The sequence below is a fragment of the Epinephelus fuscoguttatus genome, linkage group LG10 (genome assembly GCF_011397635.1).
Source record: "Epinephelus fuscoguttatus linkage group LG10, E.fuscoguttatus.final_Chr_v1".
NCBI classification, from domain to species: domain Eukaryota; kingdom Metazoa; phylum Chordata; class Actinopteri; order Perciformes; family Serranidae; genus Epinephelus; species Epinephelus fuscoguttatus.
The window spans coordinates 43147969-43175958 of NC_064761.1; the positions used below are offsets into that span (position 1 = coordinate 43147969).

At 43.2% G+C, this 27990-nt stretch overlaps 2 protein-coding genes across 5 annotated transcripts in view; both read left to right on the forward strand.

Annotated features, from left to right (window-relative positions):
• The window catches only part of LOC125895919 (importin-13-like), a 36933-nt gene extending 22523 nt beyond the window's left edge, over window positions 1-14410 (forward strand). For 3 of the 4 annotated variants that reach the window (XM_049588149.1, XM_049588147.1, XM_049588150.1), the window contains exons 14-23: window positions 1264-1416; window positions 1804-1884; window positions 1998-2135; window positions 3936-4032; window positions 6947-6999; window positions 9909-9975; window positions 10148-10206; window positions 10323-10412; window positions 10572-10753; window positions 12402-14410. In XM_049588149.1, the coding sequence (XP_049444106.1) occupies window positions 1264-1416; window positions 1804-1884; window positions 1998-2135; window positions 3936-4032; window positions 6947-6999; window positions 9909-9975; window positions 10148-10206; window positions 10323-10412; window positions 10572-10753; window positions 12402-12498 (1017 nt within the window). In that variant the 3' untranslated portion in view covers window positions 12499-14410. Of the gene's footprint in view, window positions 1-1263; window positions 1417-1803; window positions 1885-1997; window positions 2136-3935; window positions 4033-6946; window positions 7000-9908; window positions 9976-10147; window positions 10207-10322; window positions 10413-10571; window positions 10754-12401 lie in introns of those variants that run through there. The other variant, XR_007450223.1, reaches the window with a different exon arrangement.
• A 2210-nt stretch (window positions 14411-16620) lies between these two features.
• pfas (phosphoribosylformylglycinamidine synthase) overlaps window positions 16621-27990 on the forward strand; it is a 28405-nt gene continuing 17035 nt past the window's right edge. The window contains exons 1-10 of the mRNA XM_049588141.1: window positions 16621-16804; window positions 20668-20790; window positions 20941-21076; window positions 21958-22063; window positions 22150-22348; window positions 26762-26867; window positions 26992-27132; window positions 27240-27364; window positions 27537-27665; window positions 27754-27891. Of these exons, the coding sequence (XP_049444098.1) occupies window positions 20670-20790; window positions 20941-21076; window positions 21958-22063; window positions 22150-22348; window positions 26762-26867; window positions 26992-27132; window positions 27240-27364; window positions 27537-27665; window positions 27754-27891 (1201 nt within the window). The 5' untranslated portion in view covers window positions 16621-16804; window positions 20668-20669. The remainder of the gene's footprint in view (window positions 16805-20667; window positions 20791-20940; window positions 21077-21957; window positions 22064-22149; window positions 22349-26761; window positions 26868-26991; window positions 27133-27239; window positions 27365-27536; window positions 27666-27753; window positions 27892-27990) is intronic.

Sequence of the window (27990 nt, forward strand, 5' to 3'; positions counted from 1 at the left end):
TACTGTTTTTGTTAAAGGAGCTTGGTGGCTTTGAAGAGAACAGAAATAACCGCTTCAGTACCCAGTCAGAAAGAACTGTCTGACAAAAAGGTAAAGTGGTGAAAATATTCTAAACCTAGCGTACACTTAGACTGATACTCATTTTTTGAGGTGGCTAAAATTTGTTTTGCTGCTGCCCCTGTCCACAGCAGTACATTACTTAACTTCTGTGGCAGTACCCCTGCCTGCTTCTCCAAACTGAAGGTATGACGACTGCCCTCTACTGTAGGTTATAAATTAGCCCATTTTACACAAATAACCAGTGATGGGTGTGATTTTTAGATAGCATGCCAGCATTCTGGAAGCAATAGAGGCGTGATGGGTATGAAGTGCAGGGCTTCCTAAAATATTATGGCAATAACAAGCATTTACCATCCCTAATATCTGGTGATCGATTTCGTCCTCTTCTCAGAGGACCCCTCAGACTTTATTATCTCTCCAGTCTGCAGACATTTTAAGATGCTGTTTTTCCTCCTTTGAGTTAGCTCCTAACTGCTATTGGCTACTTTTTAAATCTCCCAGCAGTGGGTCGCACACAGAGCACGTCATCAAACAATGACACCCGTCCCATTCTGCCCCTTTACACAGACGTGGATTTGGCACCGTTTCCATCTCCACTGCTGGCTTAAAGGTGAAACAACTATGTCCCCCCATTCAATGAATGTACCTTTTCTACAGAATGGTGAGGCAGAATAACAGCGCAGTGTTCCCACCTTGAACAGGCAGTGTAAAAATGGCTATGTACATACCATGGATAAGTGCCTCATATAACCCCATTACAAAACATATGAACTATCCCTTTAAGTAATGATATTGCTTTACGCTATTTCTCAATAAATAATAATAACAAATGCCCAAATTGTAAAAAGTAAGCTGCCTTAAACCTGCTTTCTTCATCTCTAAACAACTAAAAAACTAAAAGTATTCAGTGTAACTGGCTAAATTGATCAAATGAGTCATTAAAAACGTTGTGATTTATGAGCACCATAGTAAACATATTTGTAAATTGTTCGGTGTTCCATCCATTCATTTTCAAAACTGTTTACCCTCTTCAGGAGTAGCTAGCTTTTAGGGTTTGTTTGTCCTCTTGAATTATTTCAGCAGTTATTTTTCAAGGCAGGCACTATGTACTAAATGAGCCAGAGACGGTGGGGGTTCGGATGTAGAGTAGCAAATTCCCAAATAAAATCATCTCTCTTCTTTCCTTTTTTTTTCTTCTTACAGCCTAATCCCTCGAATAAATTAGCAATTATCCACATCCTGGGACTGCTGTCTAACCTCTTCACTACGCTCGACATCAGCAAGCAGGATGATGAATCAGCGGACGGCTCAGCACCACCTGTCAAGACAGCCCCTCCTCCACCTGGACCAAACCCAGTCAGTCACCACACATATTATCATTGTCATCAGTGGGTTGAGTGACATGGATACACTGACTATCAGTAACAGGGTGGCTCTATGGATGTTAGACATCGACATATAGTATAAACATACAGTATGTTCCATTTTAAGACTTAATAATCCAGCACACTGCAGTTTGGCAGTTTAGAATTGCAGTGGGGCACATGGTGCTCACAGCAACATTGCTCGTTGGAAGGGTGAGGGTGGTCAACAGGAAATTTTTGCCCTGTCACTCAACCGTAGTCATGAGTCATTCTGCTGACAGGCAGTGCACCCATGTGTATACGCTAATGTCTAATGCTGCTGCTTGTTTGTGACTTTCTATGCTTTCTTTTAATTAAATAAAGTACATCTGTTTTTCAGGTGGTGGTGGTTTTGCAACAAGTGTTTGCTCTCATACAGACTGTACTCAGTAAGTGGCTCAACGACTCGCAAGTTGTAGAGGTGAGTCATCGACGTGTGCGGCCACATGCTGTCACATCCTCTGCTTTTTAAGAAATCAGTCCACATAATCAGATATGACATGTCAGTGCAGCTGATCTAATGTTGTCCCTCAGGCGGTGTGCGCCATCTTTGAGAAGTCAGTCAAGACTCTGCTCCATGACTTTGCTCCCATGGTGTCTCAGCTAAGTGAGATGCTCGGGCAGATGTACAGTACAATTCCCCAGGCCTCAGCCCTCGACCTCACACGACAGGTACACAACACACAAACACACATTAGTATTCTTCCTTTAATGCTTTACATGCAGAGAGATTTACAAATCTGTCAGCTCATCAGCTATGCTCCAACGAGCCCAAGGTTAATGAAGATACAGTTGAAGTTTGTAAAACTTTATCAACAATTGCACTGTGTAATCATGACTAAACTCTCAAACATCTTTTGTTTGGACACATAAGTCAAAGTCATTGCTTTTATTGTAGTTACGTTTTACTGATTTTAATTGATAAAGTTGACTAATACAGGTAGATTTCTGCAAGCGAAACCTAATTTCTTGTACACACGACTCTTGGAAGTTAATATTTGCATTTAGATTAATTCAATCCAAAGTCCAACCGGAACTGATCGATGCCAAAACTAGGGGTGTCCCCTGAGAATTTACATCCTCAGCCTGATTGTCATATCATGTATTTTTTTTTTAATTTTTTGCCACATTAGTTCCATTTTTTCAGACCAGACAAAAGCTTAAACACACAGTTATGTATTTTGTCCTCTTGACTTGGCATGAGAACTTTATTAGTTTATAAGATGATGTATTTCATCCAGCGCTGTTTGTTGTGTGTTGGGGGCACATGTGGAGGTATGTGTTTGTAGGCGCTGCAGCGGCGGACAGACACGTAACTTAGCTGTGGGCTAATGGACATGTAGCTACTTCCATGTTTCAGATGATACGTCATGTTTGTAGTGGAGAAATGAAGATGAGTTTACATATCACCTTGGGTTCGTCCTTCACCTTCTCAAAATGATCCCACACTTTGGATTTCCTGCCCGACATGTTATTAACTAGCAAATTAAATTCCCACATGGCCAAGTCATATAGGCTTTGATTTATTTTGACAAGGCGAAGCTTCTTATAGAGGTTTTTTTTTTCTACGACCAAGTGACCAATGCAATCCTACTGACTTATGACCTTTCTGGTCGACTAACGTTTGGTCGGCCATTAAAGGGCAGCCCTAGTTTGGACCCCGCTTGCTTTCTGCGGTTATAAACAGAGCTTTTGACTTTCTTTTAGAGACAGAGAGAGATGTACATCCCAAGCAGCACACACTGCTGTTTATATGCACCTCCTCTGCTGATTTTTACAGAGAAACATTCAAGTTTTAAAAATACTTAGCGTTCTGAGAGCACAACATTCTTATCTGAGTGCTCTGATTAATAACTTTATACCTAGATAGGGTATATACTGTGAAAAATTGGGAGAAACCAGGCACATATATGTTAAATCAGACCTTCAGCACCCCCATGATCCTTTGTTTCATAACCACATTTCTGTGTGATTGCAATGATTTTACTGTGAGATTGGCAGTCCAGTCAGGCTCCTCAGAGTGAAAATGTTGATTGACGACTATTTGGGGTCACCCATAACTAAAATAAATAAGTCTGTTTCCGCAGCTGAACACTGTCTTATTTGTAAAATTCAGACACATTTGGAAAAAAACTGTGCTCTCACCACAGGACTTGTTTTCTCACTGCACTGTCAGTCCAAATGCTGTGACGAAAAAAATAAAAAAATAAAATCCCTGCAGGCTGCAGCATCATAAATCACCAATACACTGAAAATATACTGGCTGTGATTCAGAAATATGGGCGGTGGCAGGGGATATATCAGATACTAACCAGCTCTATGCAAACACAGGTTTTACAGTAATCAGGTTTCTGTAGTGCGTGTAGCGACGTCCTGTGGTTTACTGCCGTAGCCTGTTTTTCTTCCAATAACCTGCTTTCTTGTGTGCAAGTAAACGCAGCGAGTGTCTGATGTGAAGTCCTGCTGTTTCAGATGGTGCATATCTTTGCCAGCGAGACAGACCACTTCCCACCCATCAAGGCTCTGTTTGAGCTGGTTACCTCGGTAACGTTGTCCATCTTCCAGCAAGGTAGGGGGTCCAGCAGGGGCGGGACTGTGAACACTGTCTAATGTGTCTGTTTATATCAGTGGTAGACCTTAAAATGTTTCTGATCATATTTGAATTCACAGGGTACAAAATCATGTCTTGGTGAAATTGAACGCATTTGTTAGAAAATAAAAGAAAACAAATGTTAAAAATGTTGTGTTCAGGGTGATGTACCTGATGTGCTATTGCATTTAAAACAAGTCAGTCTGAAGGCCACAAATAGAAAAATGACTCCAGGTTAGAGGTCACTGGACTCTGTTGTCACAGTCGACCTCATAACTCATTAATGCAAGTGGATCCACAAAGTGTTGTGTCTGCTTCATGTGTTGAATTAACAAAGTCTCAAATGATGATTTTATCAATGCAGACTGTTTCTACTGATCTTTGATTTAGTCATTATTATGGTTTGCAGTGTGTAATCAACACCTTGTAATGTTTTCTATATTTATCAGCCTAATATTTGCTTATTTCATTTTTTGTTTAATCCATTTATTTGAATTTACTGTTTCAGTGTTTGGGCTGCATGAAAATGACTTCATTTTGTAAAGCGTTCAATGTTTATCGAAAGTTTCTTAAAGGAGTTGTATGCATCATTCAGAGTATCATGATTATTACACCAGCAAAAACCAATTTGCTATGTGAAGATATAGTGCAGTAATGGTATCCTGAGCAGAGAATGAAGTCCCGCAACTTCTGTGTGCGTTGTTATCCGAGCTTCTCTGTTCTGTGTAGTGGTAGCCGGTCCCGGTCTAGTTCATCGCCGCTGCTCTGCACTGCACTCATACAGCAGTTACCGCTGATGATGCCATCCTGACCAACGTGGCAGAATGTCCTTGTCAGGGAAGGGTAGCACCCAGCCTCTGGTTCCCTCCCAGTTAAACACTACTAGCACTGTCAGCACTGTTAGCATCGTTAGCTGCTACCCCCAGGCTCAGCCACCTCCATGTTGAGAGCTGTGTGCAAACAATCCCAGCTCAGGCTCTTGAGTCGTAAGACCTATTCACACAGGACTAGTGTTGCCTGGGGACGTCATGTGATTCAGAAACTACCCCTCAGGTCTGTGTTTCATGCGGCGCCTTCACACAGGAAAAACAAAGCGGTGATGTATGGTGTTAATCTCCTTCTGTCTTTTTTAATGTGAGTTAAACAAACTTACACTTTACACTCTTCTGATGGATTTGAGCTTGCTCTTTCTGCGATTCAGTGTCCATGCTGTGTAGGTAGATGAGCCTCTGGCACCCAAAATGCTGCCTAAACTTGCCAGCCTCCAAAATTCTTGACCTGAAAACAAGCAGAAACACGGAGCAATGAAAAAAAAAAAAAAAATCTTAATACAACCCCAAAGCACAGAGAAGCCGAATCACACGGGGCTAATGTTATCACACAACCTTTGTGTTTGGCGAAACATGGTAGGTAATTTGCGGTAGAATGTTTTTTGACAAATTACAGACGTGGCAGAATCACACGGGATTAAGATCACAGACAACCTCTGCAGTTGTTGCAAACTACCAGAGGTCCCCAGGTAACACTAGTCCCGTGTGAATAGGACTATAGGTGCACTCTGAATGTCGCATACAGCTCCTTTAATGTGTGTGACCCCGGGGAAAGACTTCATATTTTCACTTCATATAAGAAGGACATGAATGAGATGTAATTTCATGCACTACACTTTGGTTAGGATACTTGTACCAGCTCTGTCTGCTGCTCCCCTTCCCTTTGTGTTGTCCCTTCTCTCCTCCTCTCCTGCTTTGACTGGTTAAGTAATGGCTGCCTCTCCTCCTCCCTCTAAACTCTTTCTTTTCTGAGCAGGTGCCTTTCATTAGACAGTATCAGATACAGGATACAGTCACAGCACAGAGACCACTAGCTTATTCAGTTGGCTGACATTTAACATAGCAGGGCGGGACAAGTCAATACGGCTGCAGCCACTGCTGTGCTAGGATTAGAGTCAGGCTCTCCATCACAGCCCTCTGAATAAGCCCTGAATTCTCTGCAGGGGTTGTGTGTGGATGAGGGCTGGAGGGGGGTATTGAGCAGGAAACTTGTTTGGAGTCTGGGAACAGCTAAAGCTGGGCGCTTACTACAGACGTTTGTTCTGTTTCATTACAAGTTTGCTGTTGGAGTCCCTCCAACATCAATCTTAAGCCATCGGAGAAAACCATGTTTGAAAGTCAGGAATCTCGATGTGGATTCTTCAGTCCAGAAGCTTCTACAGGAAATGTGTGTTTAATTGTGCATCATTTGCAATCTGTATTAAAAAGTCTTGTAGTCTGTGTCCAGCATAAAGGGAGGTAGTGATATCAGAACCTATCCTGATGTGTGAGTGCGATTCATACGGACGGCTATGGGTTCACCTTTGAAGCAAAGGGGATTTTTTTGACCAGCTCTGAATGGACCCTTTACAGAAACCTCCTCCTCGTGAGGCACAGTCTGAGAGGAAATGTGCTGCTTGTTGTTTGATCACATTGATGCCAGCGGTGCCTCGTGGGAAGGAGGTCAAATGGGGTTCATTCAGGTTGGGTGCCTCTTTCCCTCCAAACTGTAACAGTAACAGAGGTGCCTCCTGGGTTCCCACTCCAAACCCACTTTTGTTTCTTTAGGTTTGTTCTTTTTCTCTCGTTACTTCTTTCTTTTTTTCTCTCCAAACAGACCCATGTCTTTGTCTTCTGCCTGTTTTTTGTTTTTGGTTGGTCTGTTCTACCAAGACTCTGCCAAAGCTTCATATGCCCCCTCCCCCCTTCTCCCCTTTGTTCCTTACTCACGTGTGAATTATTTCAATGAAATATTTTTGAGTTCTCTTTTATTTCCACATGACTGTTGAATCTATTCAGTTGCTGTTTGTATATTATTCTTATTCTCTTATGATTTCTTAAGTTTCATCTTTATTATATTTTAGGACCCAGGGATCATCCTGATATTGTTGATTCATTTATGCAACTCCAAGCTCAGGTGTGTTTTTGGTTTCTTATTTCATTCACTTTGGGTTTCTCTCTCTCTTTCTCTCTTTTTCTGATTTCTCCCTGTTTCTCTGTCCTCTTCTCCCTCTCTTCCTCTCTCTGTTCTTTGTTACTGGGCCCTAAGGTGTCCCATCACATAGGCGAGGCGGTGGAATGAAACGTGAGGGGAATGTTTGAAGAGGAGACGTCTGTCTCTCCTCAAACGCTTTTGATTCTAACAGTCACCTCGCCACAAAAAATGAAGACCTCGATGTACAGCTTTTAGTTTCCCTGCAGAAACGAACAAAATCAGTGTGATCCGCTCACTGATAACACACCAAGCTTATCTTGTATGTTTAACAGTATTACTTGTAGGCATGGGATGATAGGAAATTTTAAGTCATGATGATCCAGGTCAAAGTAAATGCGATCAAGCGGCGACCCCCAGGGCTGAAAAATGAAGCTAATGTGGAAGTTCCAAAAACTGCAGTTCTTTGAATGGCCACATGAGGCTGGCTCCCGAAGCGACAGATCCCCATAGAAAAAATAAAACAAAACGCTTTTGGTCTCTACAGCTAATTTCAGCATTTACAACCAATGAACAAGGGGGGGAATTCTATGCAACTCCGTTAACATTTTATCAAAGCTTAAAGTGGTGCGTATTTCAGGATGTGGCTGCTTGAGTTGCAGGCTGTCTGCGAGGCGTCGCTACAGTCTATGAGTCAGCTCCACCCTCTCGTCCAAATTTGGTCACTTGTGGCTCCAAATATCCAAGATGGCGATACTTGAGGCTTCAAATCGGAAGTCCACAAACCAATGCATTATGTCACAGTAGCCGTATCTGTTTTATACAGTCTGTGATTGCGATTCACAATTTCATCCCGATAATCATCAAAATGTGCTTTAAACTCTTAAAATGGCATTAAAGCAAACTGAACACAATTTACTTAATATTCTGTTAAGACGCAAATACTTTTTTTGAATCACAGACAGGATACACCAATTTAAAAAACGAAAAACAGGCTTTTTAACAATTTGAAATGGCGTCATATCTTTCGGTATGAAGTGTGCTGGTGCTTGATAACGATCGGTTGGTGTGTATGCAGCCTGTTTTTGCAGAGTCACATCTATCGTTGTTTGTCCAGCAGTCTCTTTGGGGGTCGATGGACACAATATTCATGATTATCCCGATAATGGAAATTCACCAACATCAACTTATTGTGTTTTTTATCATGATCTGCGATCAGATCGTACTTCTTCCCATTCCTACTTATAATACTCGCCCTGTGTGGCAGAGATCTTGAATGGCCTCTAAAAAATCACACAGCTGTGGTAAATTGTTACGGACTCTGTGTCATGATTAATTAAACATTCTTTTATATCCATTTCCAACAGCACTCTGTAAACAAGCTGTCATAGTTAGATGAAGACCTTGTATTTCCACAGTCTTCCCACTCGCTAAGAAAGACAAAAAAGTCTTGCTAGATGATGGTGCACTTTTGACATTTAGGAAGTTTTGGCGAGATTTCATGAACCTAAGATGTCAAGAAATTCTCATCAGAGGGATCTGATCCTTCTAAAAATAATCATATTGTGTGCTTGTTGCTGTTAAAAGCTGCGGGCACTGAAGACACAGTCGGCCTCAACTCACTTTCAAAAAAATTACCCATCATTTAAAAAATAAATTCATTTATTTAACGGACGCGAACATGTTCCAGACATTGTTCTAAATAGAAAAAATGAAATTAAAAATCCATTGATGTTATAAAAAAGAGTCAAACAGTGGTGGAAAGACTAAATCACACCCACATTAGCTGCTGGATATGTGCACCATTAATTCAGTCAAACAAACACAACACAGCTTTATATTAAAAACTGAGTTTGAATGCCGAATGCTCAGAAAGATAAGTAAAGATAAACCTTTTTCCTTCAACTTCTACGACGCATATAGATTTATTATACAGCTCAACAAGCTGATTAGAAAATAGAAAAATGAGCGTCCGTTTTTGGACATTTTATGCATGACTGTATTAAGCACTTACATTTGTACATCTTTTCCCTTTTTTCTGTAAAGTCAACATCAGGGCGCATTAGCTCCTTGGAAAAACATCAACACACTCAGCGCCTTAGATGAAATATTTTTAGCTGATGCGGCGCTCTCGGGAAGATGATGTAACGGCGTCAGCATCGGCGTTGTGGTCCCAGGTGACTGGTTAGTCTCTGAGCCCGGTCCTCCTCTGAAGTCATTCCAGCCCAGAGCCAATCAAAGCCCAAATGAATTAATATTCAACTAATATTAATCAGTTCAGACAAATTGGCTGATGGCTCTTCTGTTTTATATTTTTGTCTTCTGTCTTCATTCTTCTTCCTTTTGTTTTCTATCTTTGGATAGATCTGACCTTCATCTCTCTCCCTTTCCCTCTCTCCCTCTCTTCCTCTCCTCCATCCTGAATGAGTTCATTATTACAAGATGATTATTTCTCTTTATCTGCACATGTTAATTACTTACACACTTCTGTTGCATATTCAATCCAGTCAACCAAAAACAAGGAAAAGTAATGTTTCAAGTACAATTGATTTCAAGAAACAAAACCATCATTGCCTTTAGTTTGACTTAAGTTTCCAATGATTTCAAAGTTTGATTTTTTGCAATTTGTTTGTTATACCTGCTGAGTTCTGCATTGGAGGATCTCTGTATGAGTTTGGATAGTTCTTCCTAAACAGATGGAGAGAGTACTATAGCCTGGTAGGCAGATCTGTTCTCAGTCCTGTGTTGCTGTCAGATCCGGCTACCAGGCTGAGCGGGTATTGTTGATAGCAGTATTTTTGAAGCAGCTTATGTAGTGGGATGTGGTGAAGCAGCACCGATTGGGTCGGGCCGTCAGAAACATGCTCTGTTTAATGCCTTTATCTGCCTCGTAGGCCCTCAAACGGAAGCCCGATTTGTTCTTGTCTGAGAGTCTTGACGTGAAAGCAGTGTTCCACTGTGGTAAGTTTGCACATGGTTTACACAAACACACACACCCCTACACACTGTTCTGGGTGCTTTGCTACAGCTCCTGAGAAATATGTGCCTGTCAGTACAAAGTAGATACTGTAACTGTTTGACACCATCCCTCAGTAGTTTATTTATGTTTTCTGGCTCCCTCTCCCACTTCCAGGAGTTCTGTCACTCAAATTTCCTGAGGCTCCGACAGTCAAGTCAACGTGCTTGTTCTTTGTGAGCGCACACACACACACACACACACAGTTTGAAATCCTACAAGAATATGCATGTGTTTACAAATGAGTCAGCTGGCTTTTAATGTGCTGATTCGGTCTGTGCTTCTGCTTCAGACTGAACTGTTACCCCACTGCTCAGATGTGCCTCCTCTGGCCAGAGTGGTGCAGGAGGACGGCAAACTGTTGATCCAGGCCGTGCTGGAGGTGAGAAGCACCACATTGAACATTTACACGTCACACCACAGGAAAGTTTCATCATTTCATTGATGCTGCAGTCTGCTGTGTTGTTGCACTTTGAGTTTCTCTGCCTCTACTACTTTAATTAAGTCCCTGTTGTCAAATTTCTCCCACCGCTCTCTTCAGGGCATCGGGGGCGGAGCGTCTCGGAGCCTGATGGACCAGTTTGCAGAAGTGCTTTTCTGTATGAACAAGCACTGCTTTTCTCTGCTCGCTGTGTGGTTGAAAGAGGCACTGCAGCCTCCTGGGTTCCCGTCATCGCGAGTCACGACTGAACAGAAAGACAACTTCTCAAATCAGATACTCAGGTAACAGCGGCAGACTTCTTTTTACAGCCGTACTGGCTAATGAGTCCAGCCAGTTGGTCAACCACATGATTTTTAGCTCCACCAGGCATAAGAGTGTGTCTGGTCATGTGTGTGCGTGTGTGTGTGTAGCTGTCTGTCCACTGGTTATCTGGCATTCTGCTGGACCAGTCAGCCATTTGTGTCCACATGTATGAGTGAATGCTCAAGGATCTCTCGTGGTTGCAGATTCACAGATACAAAGGAGGATTAGAGCCATGTTTTAAAAAAAATCGAGATTTGATTTTGAGAATAAAGTCACAAAGCAGGAGCTGACCTGCTGTGTGTGTTTTCCTCATCCTAGTGATCAACACATCTGGATTATGCCAAAGTTTGTGTGTATGTTGGATGTGTTTTCATTCACATCACCTAAAACGGCGGAGCAGCACCGGTCCCAATTTTGGTGCTGCATTATTACTTTGTTATTGCTAAAACATATATTACTGTCACCCCAACACTGTTTAACACACCTTGTTGCTTTCTATACCATGTTTCTGACTTTCAGGTCTTAATCTGTGACTTTTAATCTCGTTATATAATGACTTTATTCTCGAAATCTAAGATTTTGTTTTCTTCAACATGGCCCTAATCCTCCTTCGTACACAAGTGTTGAAAACCCTGGGGTTTCTTTTTTTGGTGGGGGGGTGGTTGACATTCATTGCCTACTGACTCCTCCGTCGTCTTAACCAGCCGTAAGAAGCTGTGAGTTTATTCAGAAATTGTCTCGGCTAAAAACAACAAGCCTTACCGTCTGTTGCAGGCCACATTTTGACTTTCAACATGGTTCAAAAACTACGGAAAAGTTTGGTCTCATTTTGAACCGGAGCATCTGCAGATTAATTCCATGCCTGATACATTATGATCTACTGAAGATAAGCACGATACGAGATGAATAGGTCGACCATTTTTGTCTTTGTCACCATCTTAACTGTAAGGGAGCAGGGACGGACAATTCCACTGCCCAGAGCTCTCAGCAGTCCACCTGTGACGTGGTTTTGTTCTGCTGCACAGCATCATACCACCCTGTTCCAGAAGTGAAGCCTTTTGCCTGCGAGATTTGTAGACTTGCAGATTTTTTTGATTTAGTAATTTTTCTTGATATTTGTGTCTCTACCATGAGTATGTAGGCCATGTAGTTAAATGTTTTCTTTTCTCTTTTAGTTGTTTGTTGTTGTCACCTCCTGCTCTGTTGTGCTGTAGCCTGCCGACAAAGTAAATACCATTAAAAGTCCAGTTATGAACGACATAGATCGAAGATTTGTGACTGTGTTTTACTTATTAAAAATACATTCATCTTTATAATTACAGTGTATCTATATTTCACATATGGTGCCTGTTAGTAGAGAGGCTCGATCTGCTCTGTGCAACATGCCGCGGCTCTGTCAGAAATAGATGAGGCGTGTATTTTTATTAGTTTCTAGGACGCTGCTGTGTGTCTGCTGGAGTTACAAGAATTGTCCAGAGTGGCTGCGGTCGGCTCAAGAGGCGCGCAGCTGCCTGGCAGAGATCTGCACACTGATGAGTGCACTTTTGTTTGCACATTTGTTCTAATTGTATGTATTTGTTCTCCTCTCTGCCCCCCTCCCTCTTTACTGTCTCCTCTGTCCTGCAGAGAACGAGTGAACAAGAGGAGGGTGAAGGACATAGTGAAGGAGTTCACACTACTGTGCAGAGGGCTCCATGGTACAGAGTACGCCGCTGAATACTGAAACTCTACCCTTGAACTCTCACCTAACCGTGACCTCTGCCCTCAGCGCAAAACAGCCGGATGCCACAACAACACAGTGCTCACAAACCCCATCAGCGAAGATATCATGAAATGATTGTAACGATAAACCCGCCCCGCCGCAGGACAAGACATGGAACCATTCCAGCTCAGACCTGCCATCGGATTAATGGACGAACATTAAATTCCCGGTGGCTTCAGGGAGGCTGTCCTCTCTGCTCCAATTCTCCTTTTTCTGTTGTGAGATCAATGGTTTCTCTCTCCCTCCTCTCTCCTCTTTATTTCTTTGGAAGAGCTTCGAGCAGCACTCCCAGCATGCTGCCTTCTATCTCTGTCTTGTTCTGCCTTTCTAGATCTTCCTGTGGTTCCTAGGTTGTTTCCTGGTGATTAGCATCCATATGAAATGGTAGTGGTATCGTACGTAGCTACTCGACATTATTTTTCAAAATAAATCAAATTAATTATATAAATGTATATGTATACACATATAGAAGGATGGTGGTTGTCAGTCCTGCTGCTGCTAATGGGAAGAGAGAAGGACCAATGTTAGGAGGGGATTCTGCAGGAACAATGGCATTAATACAATAACATTTACTCCCAGTCCTGCCCCCGTGATCTCTGCATTTGCCAAATTATCATGTTTTGTGAATTTTGTCTTTTATTTTTGTGTTAAATATATATATATGCCTTTTTGGGGGGTATGAGTGGAGGAGGAGGCGGATACCACATATCTGGACTAAAGTCAGTCTGCTCTGTTGCCCAGCCCTCTGTGTACAGGGCTGTACCTCATGTACATACAGTCCCACCCAGTCATCCTGCAGTCTCCTCAGATTGTGCTGTGGTTTTATGCATTGGTCCCTTAGGTAAGCAGGACTGCCTAGAGCGAAGGCTAGAAGGGAGAAAGGAATTATAGTAGCTGGCAGCGAGAAAGAGGCACGAGATGGAAGCTGAGAAGGGAAGCGAGTGTTTGGAGGGATGAATAATCCCGACGACGGACTGCTTAGTCACTGTAATCGTGCAAAAATATTAATCAAGTTGTGCATATTAACAGTTATTGCCGAACACTTCTGTGTATTTGAGTGTATGCGTGTGTTCATACCTGTATGTATGAGAGGTTGTGTGTGCACAGATGTATCTTTTTTTCCACTTGTTCAGTGCACTTATATTGGACCTACAGTACACATGCATAACTTCCTCCCATCTCTTAAACTAAGAGCTCGTTCATTTCTTCACACTCACTCTGACTACTCTTTTCTTAAAGACTGACCAGGCACATCCAGCGTTTCACCTCTGCTGCTCACCGGCAATCACACCCATCTGTCAAACCTCCTTATCACCTGGAATGACCAGCCAGTGATAATCATTGACCAGACTCATCTATATATCGATCTACTATTGACACCTACTACTGCTCTTAACAAAATGCTTCATCCATCTGGGTCACTGCCTTTGGAGAGGACCGTGAAGGATTAGAGAGTTCAGTCACAAAACGCAACATCTCTGAGAAAGTTATTCAGCATTCGCAGCAAGAATTAACACCGACATTCTGTGCTCATCCATTATGCCAGAGACATTATTGGAGAAGTGACGTGACGGCTGTAAAATACACTGTCTGGTGAATCAGCAGGACCAGTTGACATCTAATAACACTCAGCATTGAAATGTACTTTGTGGTCTCTGATAAACTTTATCTCAGTCTAATCCTTCTGTCTTATCCGAGGTGCCTGCAGACATGTAGCATGTATGTGTTTTGTCGAGGGTTTCGGGGTTCAGGGGACAAACATATTCAGTGTGTGGAAAGATTTGGGAATCTGTCGACACTGATCCTCGGTCTGTAATCGCGGTCTCTTTCTGAGGTGGGAAAATAAAACAGTGTTTGTCACAGTTGAAGGAAAGAGTAGTAGGTGGAGGAGGGGAGGGGGGGTATGAAATGTACATTGTTTTTTTGTACCTTGGCTTTAATTTATTAAATATATCTAAGACTGCAGCTCCTGACTCTTCTGTGTGTGGGAGTAGTTTCGTTCTGTTCTTTCAACACTTCAATCAAAGTCGCGCTGTCTGCACATCCTGCGGATATTTTTCCAACATCTCTGAAACAACACAAGTAGGAGTGCGTTTTTAAATTTAGTTTAACCTTTAGTTAAACACATAAACCTCTTGAAAATAAAAATCTCTTTTTTAAGAGTGCCCTGGTCCAGACAGGCAGCAACAACAGAGAATTTAATAGTGTGGAGACAGATTTGTTTGCTTTCACCGCCAATGCTGCGAAGTTAAAGCAGCAAATAATCGTACATACTTTAGGAGCAGTCTGTGAACAGAGAGCGCAGCCATTTACATATTGTTTTCTGTGTGTGTGTGTGTGTGTGTGGCTATAAACTCAAGTTAAAACAGGACAAAAGCTGTAGATTTAGCCATAATCAGTCATTTAATCAAGAAAAATTTAAAAAATCTGTAGTCAATCCTTGTTTAATAAATGTGAAGTTTCCCCGTCTACCATCAAGGCTGTAACCAGGACTTTATAAATACTTAATAACTATTAAAGTCACTTTCCAAGCACTCCTAAACCCCAAAAAGAAAATCTCCAACATGTTTTAACTGGTGGTATTTTTCTTTTTAATTTTCATTTTTAAAAAAGCTGCCCAGTTATATTTTCTGTAAAATAAAAATATATTTAATTATAAAACTGACCAAATGTCATATTGGTCTTTCAAAGTAAAAGGTCAGTGGTTAATTATCAAATATAATAGGTTACAGATTACTAGTTACTCTGTTAAAGATGTTATATATTATGTACCTATTTTAATAACTTCAAGTAAATTATTACATTTAATTACTTTTTGATTATTTTTCTGACATTCCCACACGGGGGTAAAAGATGCAAAGCAACAGAATGATGATTGTATGCTACATATAAGAATATTTAAATATTCCAAAACAGTCATTTTATTTTCCTATCATTACGATCTAAATGCTGTGTAAAATCCAGCATGGAACTTCAGGTTGACAAACACCAAATCCTTTGATTTATTTAGTTGGCATAAAAGCCAGATTTAAAGGTCCCGTGTTGCAAAAAAAGTAAGTCAGTTCCCCACCCAGTCTTTTTTTTGTACAGCAGGTGCAGGTGCAGGTGCAGGTTATGGACACATTCCATATTCACAAACATTTGCCTTTAAACAAGCCATTAGGACCTCCGTGAAGTTGTGATGTCACAACTACGCTATAAAAGTGATCAATTTTAAGTCCCATCTTACTAAGATACTCTTATCAGAGAGCCTTTCCTGATTTTACTTGAGTTTTAAGTTCATTTAGTCTTTTATTTCCTCAGTTTTTTACACCAACGTGTTTTTATCAGGTCTTTTTAAAAGTTGTAAAAGTTTTAATTATTGACATGTAAAGCACTTTGTAACACAGTTTTTAAAAGTGCTTTATAAATAAAGATTATCCTTATTATTATTATTATTATTACTATAAAGCTAGAAACTGCGGCAACAGTTACAGTCCTCCCCGACTAGAATGATGATACAGAGACACGAGCACAGACGTGGATGACTCGAAAACACTGACCCATCAGAGCGGACTGGGCTTTTTCAGGAGGGGAGCTCGGCACGGTTTTGTCAAGGTGCTGGAAACATTAATGCATGCCGTGATTAAAGTCTAATAAACTGAAAGCTCAACAATAAAGCAAAGTATTGCATAGATGTCAGTGTGCGGGAATCTTTTTCTACCTATGAGGAGGGCAGCTCAAAGAGACCGGTGCCAAAAATGAGTGTTTCAGACTGAGGGTGAATACATTAATATTCAGGCAGACAGTATGAGGAAAGTAATGTTTTGTGTTGAACATTAAAGCATGTAAATGTGTTCTAGTGGAAACTGAAACACGAGTATGGACCTTAAAAGGAGCATCACATGGGGCCTTTAACTCTTAAAAAAAACACTGAAAGCAACATAATTTTTCATTTATAATAAGAAGACAACATTTATAAAACAATTTTACATTTAACAAGGCGACAACTTTACTTTAAAATCTTTAAAAACTTACTGAAGAGTCTGACCTGTAACTGTCACCCACTACCAATCACTGAAAACTCATCTGCGCATGCGCACACAGCCGAGTGGCGCACACGTGGGTGCAGAGGTCCCTCCATCCTGTCCTGTCAGCCTGCAGACCTCCACCACCACACCAGCTTCAGTCCATTCAAACGCTGCACCAGTTTGTCCAGGACCTCAGCGGCGAGCAGCGCCTCAACTCCTCATCCTCATCAGACACTGAACTACGGAAGCTGCGACGCGTAAGTTGAGCTAACTAGCTTCATGCTAACTCTGGTACATTTTAGCCACTTTAGCTTCCGCACAACAAAACATGGAGAAACAGCCGCCAAGTGTGTAAACAAAAGGAGACTCCGGACATCGTGACGCTTCTGTCTCACGGCACGAGACACACTGTGTCCTCCATGTTGGCACTGGAGGGGACAGGCTGTGTGGCGCCAGCGGACGCATCAGTCAGTGTTGGTAAAGTAGTAGGAGTAGTTGTGTGTGTGTGTGTGTGTGTGTGTGTGTGTACTGAAGGGGGTTGCACTAACAGAAAGCTGCTGACCGTGCAGTGTGTGACCTGCAACATGCACACAATCAATGAGTTATCAGGAGGCTGTGTGTGTGTGTGTGTGTGTGTGTGTGTGTGTGTGTGTGTCCTCATATATCTTCATAATTAATGACTCAGAACATCTGTTTAACAGACTGTGTGTTGCATGTGTGTTTTGTTCTGGCAGCCTGTTCACTTTTAATTCACAGTTTCGGGACACCATGATGAGCTCTAGAGCTTGAGATCAGGGGCCCAGGCATGAAGCAGAATGTATTCTGAAATAAGTTTGATGCGTTCTCTGGCACAAGAATTTCTTTCCTGCTGCTCCTCACCTTTACAGCCATTCATAATGAAGCCCCCTCCTACCTGTCTGAGCTCCTTCATATCTACACACCCTCCAGTACTCAGATCCTCCTCTGCAAACCTCACATCACCACCTGCCCGCTGGACTACCAAGCCTTCAGCTGATCGCAATATTGACTCCCTTTCCACCGTCTGAAAACACACCTTTTCAAGCTGGTGTGTTTGGTCTGATTTAATGGAGGCACACGTATGGTGACCTGCACTGATGTAGTGTTGCGCGGTATACCGGTACTAAAATAGTACCGCGGTACTAGAGTATTCCAGACGGTACTATACTGCATTTGGAAAATACCGGTAGTTTGAAATTGATTCAATTCATTAATTTAGTTAATTTATTTTACTCATTTATGCACACAAACGCCTTTCTTGTTCCTATTGGAGCACAGATTGCACAAGTGGTGTGTATGACAACACCTGTATCAACATTCGCAGCTGGCGTACGTGAAAAAAGACAAGAGAAAGTCTGCCTCGCAAAGGGAGACAACACGAGACAACACCAACTTGGTGAAACATTTGAGTTACCAAACTGTGACGTCCGTACCGAGGTACTGACTGAACCATGATTTTTTGGTACCGTTACACCCCTACTATTTATTGTTCTAAAGGTTTGTATCCAAAAGGACTTTTCCTTAGGAAAAGTACCGAAGAGTATCGAAATTCATATTGGTATCGGTACCGAAAGAAAGATTTTGGTATCGTGACAACACTACACTGATGATGACTTTATACCTGATATTTATAATTACGATTTTTGTCTAGTCATTTAGCTGTGCTGGTCCCCATTTTCAAAAAGGAGACCGGAGGGTGTGCTCCAACTATCAGGGTATCACACTGCTCAGCCTCCTGGGTAAAGCTTACTCCAGGGTGCTGGAGAGGAGGCTCTGACCGATTGTCGAACCTCAGATTCAGGAGGAGCAGTGCGGCTTCCTTCCTGGCCGTGAAACAGTGGACCAGCTCTTCAGCAGTGTTGCTGCTGGAGGGGTCGGAGGAGTTTGCCCATCCAGTCTACGTGTGCTTTGTGGACTTACTAAAGGCTTACGACTGCGTCCCTGGGGGGGCCTTGTGGTGGGTACTGCAGGATTATGGGGTACAGGGCACGCTGCTTCCAGCCATCCGGTCCCTGTATGACCAAAGTGAGCTGTGTCCACATACTTGGTTACCCTGGAAATCCAGAGTTCTCGCAAGAGCACAATTTGAATTTGCTCAGCGAGTCACTCTGGCAATCAGTAATGATGCTCATTACCCATGCCGCTGGAGCTGAGCTGCACCAATCACATCGGTGTATCTGATATAGGTGGGCCAGAGGCGAGCTAAACAGATGACGACAGCGCTGCGACGACGATGTCCGGAATCAGTCAGTAAACATTGCAAGATGGCTACGGATGAACACCAGTTGTTTGAAACAGCTTTGGCCGCTACAATGAACGAGTTAGACTTGGCTTTTTCTCTAAAAGAGGAACAGAAGACGGCGCTCGAGTCTTTCCTTTGCAAGAAGGATGTTTTCGCTGTGTTGCCGACCGGATACGGCAAGAGTCTAATCTACCAGTTAGCTCCACTGGTAGCTAAGCTCTGGATACGTCACCATGTGTATTGTTCTGATTGGTCGTAGTGTTATCCAATTGCATGCAGAGATATTTTCAAATGCATGCTTGGTGCCGCCCCTCAATTAGGGCCATTTGCATTACTCATAGCCAGACCCTAAATCTGTCTAGATTTGGGTCTGGATTTCCAGGCTAATACTTGATGTAAAGTCGAACATGTTCTCGTGGGTGTTGTTCGTCCACCAAGGTGGTCTCTTGTCACTGATTCTGTTTGTGAAATTCACGGACAAGATCTCGAGGCGCAGCCAGGGGGAGGAAGGGGTCCAGTTTGGTGACCTCAGAATTGCATCTCTGCTTTTCGTAGATGATGTGTTTCCGTTAGCTTCATCACAATGTGACCTCCAGCATGCACTTGGGCAGTTTGCAGCCAAGTGTGAAGCAGCACCTCCAAATCTGAGGTCATGGTTCTCTGCCGGAAAATGGTGGATTACCCTCTCTGGGTTGGGAGAGAGCTACTGCCTCAAGCGAGGGAGTTAAAGTATCTCTGGGTCTTGTTCACAAGTGAGGGTAGAATGGAGCGTGAGATGGATCGGTGGTTTGGTGCAGCGTCTGCAGTGATGATGCACAGAGGGAGCTCGGTGTAGAGCCGCTGCTCCTCCACATCAAAAGGGTCAGTTGAGGTGGTTTGGACATCTGATCAGGATCCTCCTGGGCGCCTCCTTTTAGAGGTGTTCTGGGTACGTCCCAGTTGTAGGAGGCCCCGGGGCAGACCCAGAACACACTGGAGGGATTATCTTCAACGCCCTGCCCTCATCTTAGAGTTTAGAGTTGGATACCGTGACCTTGAATAGTAACAGAGCAGGTACCAGTACGACATTTTAAAAACATGAGCAAGTTGTTTTGAGATGTGCATGTTAACAAGTCCTGAAGCAGCGGGATGAGGTGACAGATCTCAAGACGAGTGGAAGATTATTCCAGTCAGATGGAGCTTTGTGTTGGGATGACCTTCGTCCAACTTCTTTGAAAATTCTGTGGACAAAGAAAAGAGGACATTGCATATGTCTAAGTCTTTTACCGCTTATAAGATGCTTTTTCTTAGACGTATATGTATGAGAGGAAAACTTAATTGGTGCATGTTGTATAAGATCATGTTTAGTCAAAATATGAGCAGTTCTCTTGAAAGATATGATGCATTATGGGAGCAGTATTCTGTGCTGACATGAAGTGTTTTCCATCTTTTGAGTCAAAAGTGTATAAACTGAGATTAGGTGGATTGACTGTGAGGCAGCTGCAGCATTTCTTTAACACATTTCCCTGGTGTGAACACACTGAGATCTTGGAGAGATGTTGGTGTTTGGGATTCCTGTCCTCCTGAGGCTGTGCACAGTGTCATGAGTGGCCCTCTATCTGATTATTGGTTTGTTTTGACCTGAACTGAACGGCAGGTTAAAGGTCAGCTTCAGTGAGAGGAGTCTTTACTTGTCATTAATCACTGGTATTGACCTTTGACCTCTGATTTGGTGAGCCCTTGCTTTAGAATATGTCGATGGTCGGGGTAAATCAATGCCATCGCCTACAATTCATCACCTCTGACATTGTATGATTGATTTTATTAATGGAGGTCTCTGTGTGTCTTTAAACTGGATCAAACTGTCCGTCTCTCCATCAGTCATGGCTGTAGTGCGCTTCTACAGTAGTGAGGCTGTGAATGGGAGAGCCTTACAGAGGGCAGCCAAGCTCTACCCCCAGCTGTCGATCGCCACTGAGCTGTGCTACAATGTGGAGCTGACAGGTGAGTGTGTAACAGCTCAGTGTGAAGATGCAGAGTTTGAGCACACATACATATTAATTGACCCTGTGTGGCCTGGAGAAATCGTCCACACGCCTTCTGTCTTTTCCATTTGTCCATGTTGTCATTGTGTCCTCGTGCTCTCTGCTGCAGGCTGCGAGAGTCTCAGTGCCGAGCAGAAGGAGGTTCTCCTCTGGTTGTTTCGTCCACCCCTGCAGGCAGAGCCGCTGTCTGACAAACCAACTCTCACTGAGGGCAGCGGGGAGAAACTGGTGGAGATTGGACCCAGGTACTGCTGCACCCACACAGTCTGATAAATGACCTCTGTCACACACTGTGGCTCTGCTTTTGTCCTACGATCGCTTTTATGTTATCGAGTACATTTGAATCTGGTGAACTGAGCGGTACATGAACAGACTTCGATACAGTGAGCGCAGGTTTTAATGTTGTAGGGTAACTTCAACGAATGTGCACAATTTTAAAAATTGGTCTAGTATTGAGCGAGACCGCAGCGGCGAAACAGGCTGCAGTAGTACCACTCAGAGCACATTCGGTCCGTTATTTCACGTCCACTAAAATGTATGTTTTTGCAACTGACGGGCTCAGATTGTTTCAATATATCTGACCAGATTGTGGAAAGAAACCTGCACAGGAAGACTTTTTTATTAAAGGTTAAGATCCTTTTTTTTAAAAAAACAGAAACCGCCCCAAAATTGTTCCTGCCAAACCCACCAGATTTTAAAAACAAAAACACTGTGTCGCCGCCTCGTTCACTGTGGTCTCAAAATGGAAACTTTGGCGTGAGAAGAGTCCAACATAGGCTCACCTGTGAGGACACATCCAGCTTTGACTGGTTTCTTGTGCTTCAGTAAAGTAAATCAAAAGATTAGGATCTTTTTCTTTCCCCCGTGAGGTTATCAGAGTGTCCAGTGGAAGATAATATGGAAATAATCTGCAACACAGACTGTGGGCGAAGGTGATTTGCGTTCTGATAAATTCCGTCAGGCAGAAACATAACCGTACAGAACAACTTCAGGTTATTCATGATTAAAGAAATTATTGCTTTTGTATCTGTGACACTGGAGGAACTCGGCGTCAGTGAGACAGACGTCAAAGTGCAAAATGTCTTCAAACAGTTTTTATTTATGTTGTTGCTGTCTTGCTCGTCAGGTTGAACTTCTCCACCGCCTGGTCCACCAACGCCGTGTCCATCTGCCAGAGCGCCGGCCTCACTAATGTCACACGGGTCGAGCTGTCTCGCAGGTTTCTAATCAAGGTTTGCACACACAGATAAAAATGACTTTCTCGAGCACTGATCCAGGATCAGTTTTCACTTCACGTCTCTGTCTGTCTCCCCTCCAGCCGAGGAACGGAGAGAGCGTGAAGGAGCTCAATGGAGACGTTAAGAAGCTGATTGAGTGTCTGTATGACGGTATGACAGAATGCATCTATAAACATCCCATCACCTCCTTCACCGTGGAAACCAAACCACAGCCGGTGTTTGAGGTGGACATCGTGGGGAAGGGTCGGGCAGCGTTGGAGGCGGCAAACGATGATCTGGGTGAGACTCTCGTAACAGTTTCTCTTCAGCTTCAGCCTCTTTACCTCAGTTATCATACCTGTACTGTAACCTTCCTCTCTTCTCTCTTCCTGCCTGCTCTTCAGTCTCGCAGCTGTCTGTGAGTACACTGTGTCTGCTGGTGGAGGTTATAATGTCACATGATGCATGACATTATTACTTAGCTGAAGTCACAGGACAGCAGTGATGCAGCTGCTTATCTGACACGTGCATGCGTTTAGTGTGTGTGTGTGTCTCTAATGTGATGTGAAAGGCTCTTTTTTATTAAAGGGTTAATTGCAAGCAGGCAACCAATTACCAAGAAGAAGACAGTATACATATATATGTGTATATACCAGGGTTTTCCTGCCTGTCTAAGACAAAGGTGGGCCGCCTGGGTGATTTTGGCCGCCGCCTTGGTTAAAGTGTGTGTGTGCATGGGGGCCTTCACATGTAGCGTCTTTTGCACGCACAAACCCATTACTTTCAATGTAGACATGCGTTGTGCGTGCTCACAACCCAAAGTGATGCTGTAGCGGCACACATTTGGTACAACGCACTTGTTTTTTCGTCCGGCGCACAGCTCCACAGACCTGCTTCTCCCTCCGGTGTTGTGTCAGATCCTGGTTCCCCCTCAGGCTGTGTCTCTCCTACTGTTTCCCACGGAGCTCTGCCCCATTTCAAAGTATCTAAGGCGTATCTAAGAGAACAGCTGTCAAGATGCCCCCCCGCCACAGCAGGCCTTTGCCACCTTGGTCTTGGAAAACCCAGGGAAAACCCTGTGTACTTGCAGATACAGAGAGGATTGTGGGTGCAGCAGTTAAACAGCTGAACTCAAGACCTTCTTTCCTTATTATTCTTCCACATTTTACATTTGATTGCATTTTTATTATAATATAATTATATAATTCAACAGTTACGTCTGTTTTCCACATCCCAGAAATCATAGGGCCCTACTTTTATTGATCACAGGGGAAATTTAGGCACCCAATGGTTTCAACCATACACACACAAAAAATAATATACACAGGAATAGAGAACAGAAACATGAGAAGAACAATAGAACCCTAAGAATAAAAACATAAGAGCAGAAACAGAGCAGTGAAAAGAAAGTCTAGTCCCCAGAGCTCCGACACAGAGGAGGTGGAACAAATGAAAGGTGATTAAAAAGTTACTAAAAAGTAAAACCAGCGCAAGAATAACGATAATTATGGAGAAAGTGTAGGTTACATGTAATGTTCACTGACAGCGGCTGGTTATTCCTCTCTTCATATGAACAGGTTTCACACTGACACTGCCCACCGCCACAGAACATGGTGTGCGTGCTTATGTTCGCGCTCTGCTGATTCACTTCTGCACAGCGTCATTAATATTCACAAGCTGCTCAAATAGATGAGAATAATTTCAGTGCATACTTTGTAGACTCTCCCATGCTCTCCCATGGGATAATTAAAAAGGACCTATCTGGAATTTCGTGACACTGCGGCCATTTAACTCTCCCAAGGACTGATTTCACTTTAAGTTGACTGAGGAATCAAAACAGTGAAACGTGGAGTTTAAGGGAAAATGATTCAGTGACAAATGGAAGCGACGATTTTTTAAATCAGTCCAGGGTTGAGTGAAAGCACTGCAGCCGATAGCGGCAAAGCAGACTGCAGTGTAGCCACTAGGGGGATTTGTGCACCATCACTGTACGTCCACTAAAAGTGTTTTTGCCACTGACAGGCTCAGATTGTCTTCAATGACAATCTGAGCTGACAACATTATGTCTGACAACATTATAGAAAGGACCCCTGCAGAGATAGAGCTTTTGTTTAACCAGAAATAGACTCTCTTCATGCCAAAGTTTACGTTTTGGGACCACAGTGAACGAAGCTCTGCAGAGCAAATTTCTAAGAATAATGCAGCCAATAGGGCGGCTTAAGACTTTTAGTCTTGTTGGTCTGTTGCCTGCAGCTGCAGGAAACTGTGCTGACTTCTTCTATAAATGAAACCACTGCATCTTTAACTTATTACCCAGCTTGTTTCAGTGTTTCATTAATAATTTCCAAAATGTACTGTAATTGAACAAATTTCCATTCTGAGGTCACGTGATGACCGCTGGTAAATTCCATCCGCTGATGAAAACTGTCAATGCTTCTGGAAGCAGACAAAAAGCTAAGCAGTGGGTCTGTCAGAGTTTTTTTTCATGAAGGTAGTTTCACACTCGAAGGGCAGCTTGGGGCAGCAGGAGCTCAACCCATAGAGATTTAGGTTGGGAACTGGAGGGTCATTGGCTCAAGTCCCTGTCTGGACTAAATATGGAGCATGGAGTGGTAGCTGGAGAGGTGCCAGTTCACCTCCTGGGCAAGTCGAGGTGCCCTTGAACCTCCAACTGCTCAGGACGTCTGTCTATAGGCAGCCCCTCGCTCTGACATCTCTCCATATAATGCATGCATACGTCCTGTTTGTGCATGTGTGTGTATTTCAACCCTGTGTGTACATGACAGCAGAGTGAAAAACAAATTGATTTTTCCCCTCAGAGATTAATAAAGTAACTTCTGTATTTTTCAGTCTGGCACCTGTTATCCCCTGTTTTCGTGTCTAAGTGACTGAAGGGAACAACAAGTTTTGAATAGGGATGCACCAAAATGAAAATTTGTGGCCGAAGCCGAATATTATTAAACGCTTGGCCAAATACCGAGTACCGAATATCATTGTTTAGTTGTTCATTAGTTTTTGCAGATGAACCCCCTCCAGATTAGTGTTGTCACGGTACCAAAATTGGGACCCACTGTGCGATACCAATGAAAATATCATGGTTCTGAGTAGTATCAGGATACCACAGCAAAAATGAGGCAGATGTGCCTTTTGTCATTTATAAAAAGATAAATCACTTTTCTATAATACATCAATGATATTTCAATGGAATAAATTACTTATTGACTTATTCATACTTCAAAAACAGCATCAATCAGTGATTAACATAGGGGGGATCAAAATAAAATAAATAAATAAAATAAAAATCAACCAGCCACCCTCCTCCCCTGACAAGTCCCTTCATAAGTAAAGAACAGTCCTTAAAGTGTGGTGAGGTTTGTGGGCCGTTACCTGCCACAAAGAGAGAAATGTGAACGGCTCGTTTCTCCTCTGACACATCACATACCTGTGTGCCGCCATGGCTCGGCTGTTCAGGTACTTTTGGGCAGTCATGACAACAAGTTATTCACCTGAAGCTGGACTTTCCGTCGCCGGTAATCCGTTATCATGCGCCGCCGTATTTGACAGGAATACATATTCCTGTCTGTGTCTGTGACCCCCGTTCAACCCACAACCGGCGGGATTCGCCTTTCGTTTCTGCTGCTGGTTGAAATCTGTACTCACACAGCGTGCTGAGTGATTTATTTTGCTGGCACAATACTATTTTTAGTCGCAAATGCGAGTGCGGTGACGGACGGAGTAAAATATCGCCACACTGCCGACGTTTTACTCCGTCCGTCACCGCACGCTGTTTGATTGCGTTATCAAAACACGCCACTATTATTCGGCCTTGTACTTATTCTACCGAATACCAAATGTGTATTTTTTTGCAATATACGGCCGAATATATTTGGTTACCGAATATTCGGTGCATCCCTGGTTTTGGAACTAGTCCAGTATTGAGTGAGAGCAGTGGTGATGAAGGCTGCAGTGTAACCACTCAGAGCACGTACATCCACTTTAAGTGTTGTTTCTGTCACTGACAGGCTCATATTGTCATTGTAAGTGTCTGACAACATTATGGAAGGATCCCTACAGAGATAGAGCTTTGTGTCAAAGAGTGCGATCCTTTTTGTTTAACTAGAAACTGAAATTGTTATCTCCAAACCCACCAGACATTTTAGCGTGTGTAGAGCCACAATATGATCTCATCCAACAGAGTGAATTAAGAGATTTATGTATTTTATTTCTTTGAATAAAGTGTGTTTTACGATGGTAAAATTACCGTTTTCTTTTAAATGGAGTCTGGTGAGTTTGGTGATGGTGATTTAGGAGCTGTTCTTGGCTAAACAAAAAGGATCTTACTCTTAAATAAAAAGGTCGACCTCTGTAGGGATCCTTTCCCTAATGTTGTCAGACACTTGGAAAAATAATCTGAGCCTGTCAGTGGCAACAAAAAAAACACTTTCAGTATGTTGCAGCAGTCTTGTTCAATACTGGACCAGTTTACCAGAGTTTACTGTGTGTGTGTGTGTGTGTGTGTGTGTGTGTGTGTGTGTGTGTGTGTGTGTGTGTGTGTTTGTTGTTTGATTAATTTAGCATCCCGGCCAGTGTTAAATGAGTGCAAACATGTGTGTGGGGTGACGTCTGCAGTGCTGTTTACAATAATTATACAAGAAGAAAAAGAACAAGATCCAAGGTAGCAAGATGTCCTGATGTGTGTTGCTCTTAACACAGGTCTGGCCTTTGACTCCTGGGATCTGGACTACTACACAGCCATGTTCCAGAGGATTAACAGGAACCCCACCAGTGTGGAGTGTTTTGACCTGGCCCAGTCCAACAGGTGGGGTCTGTCTGCAGCCAGCAGATTAGCGGGGCCTCTTTGTGTCGTGCTTGTTGCTCGGCTCTGTAGTTTTTGTTCCTGTGTTTTTATTCTCCAATGTTTTCTTTGTACCCCGGTGTCCCAGCGAGCACAGTCGTCACTGGTTCTTCCGGGGGCGGATGGAGATCGACGGGCAGGAGCAGGAGGAGACTCTTTTCAGTCTTATAATGGACACACAGCGGCACAGCAACCAGAACAACGTCATCAAGTTCTGTGACAACAGCAGGTTGGAGTGAAATGTTTCTGTGTGTGTGTGCGTGTGCGTGAGTGCGTGTTTCTGTTCACACTGACTCAATGTGAAATGTGTGTGTGTGTGTCCGTGTGTGTGTCCAGTGGTATCAAAGGGATGGAGCTGGAGTGTGTTTACCCGAAAGATCCATCCCAGGCCAGCTCGTATGAGACACGGCACTCGCTAAGACACGTCATCTTCACAGCAGAGACACACAACTTCCCCACAGGTCAGGACGCACAAGACATTGTGTTTGCTTACAACTTAAAGGAATACACACCCACTAAATGATCACTTTACATCAACTCATGGTGAGTGGAGAATCCATCTTGTCCTTTTTTGGATTCTCTGTTCACTGTGGAGGCATAAAAGAATCTTAAACACTCCCATGTGACCTGTAGGTGTAGCACCCTTCAGCGGCGCCACCACAGGGACTGGAGGTCGTATCAGAGATGTGCAGAGTGCTGGAAAGGGAGGCCACGTCATCGCCGGCACTGCAGGATACTGCTTCGGCAATCTGCACATACCAGGTCTGCAAAACAGCACGCCTCATTTTCTTCGCTTGAAATGTGTGATGGTTAATAACGATACGTCATTCCTCACTGTCTGTCGCTCCAGGCTACGTTCTCCCGTGGGAGCCTGAAGGAGAGGGCTGGGAGTATCCTTCCAGCTTTGCTCCTCCGCTGCAGGTGGCGATCGAGGCCAGTGATGGAGCCTCAGACTACGGCAACAAGTTTGGAGAACCTGTCCTGTCAGGTAGCAAACCCTGCTGAAGCATGCTGAGGTTTACTGTGAAGATATACGAAGTGTGATTTTACTAAAAAGATATTTATAGACTCCTGGGCTGCCCCTGAC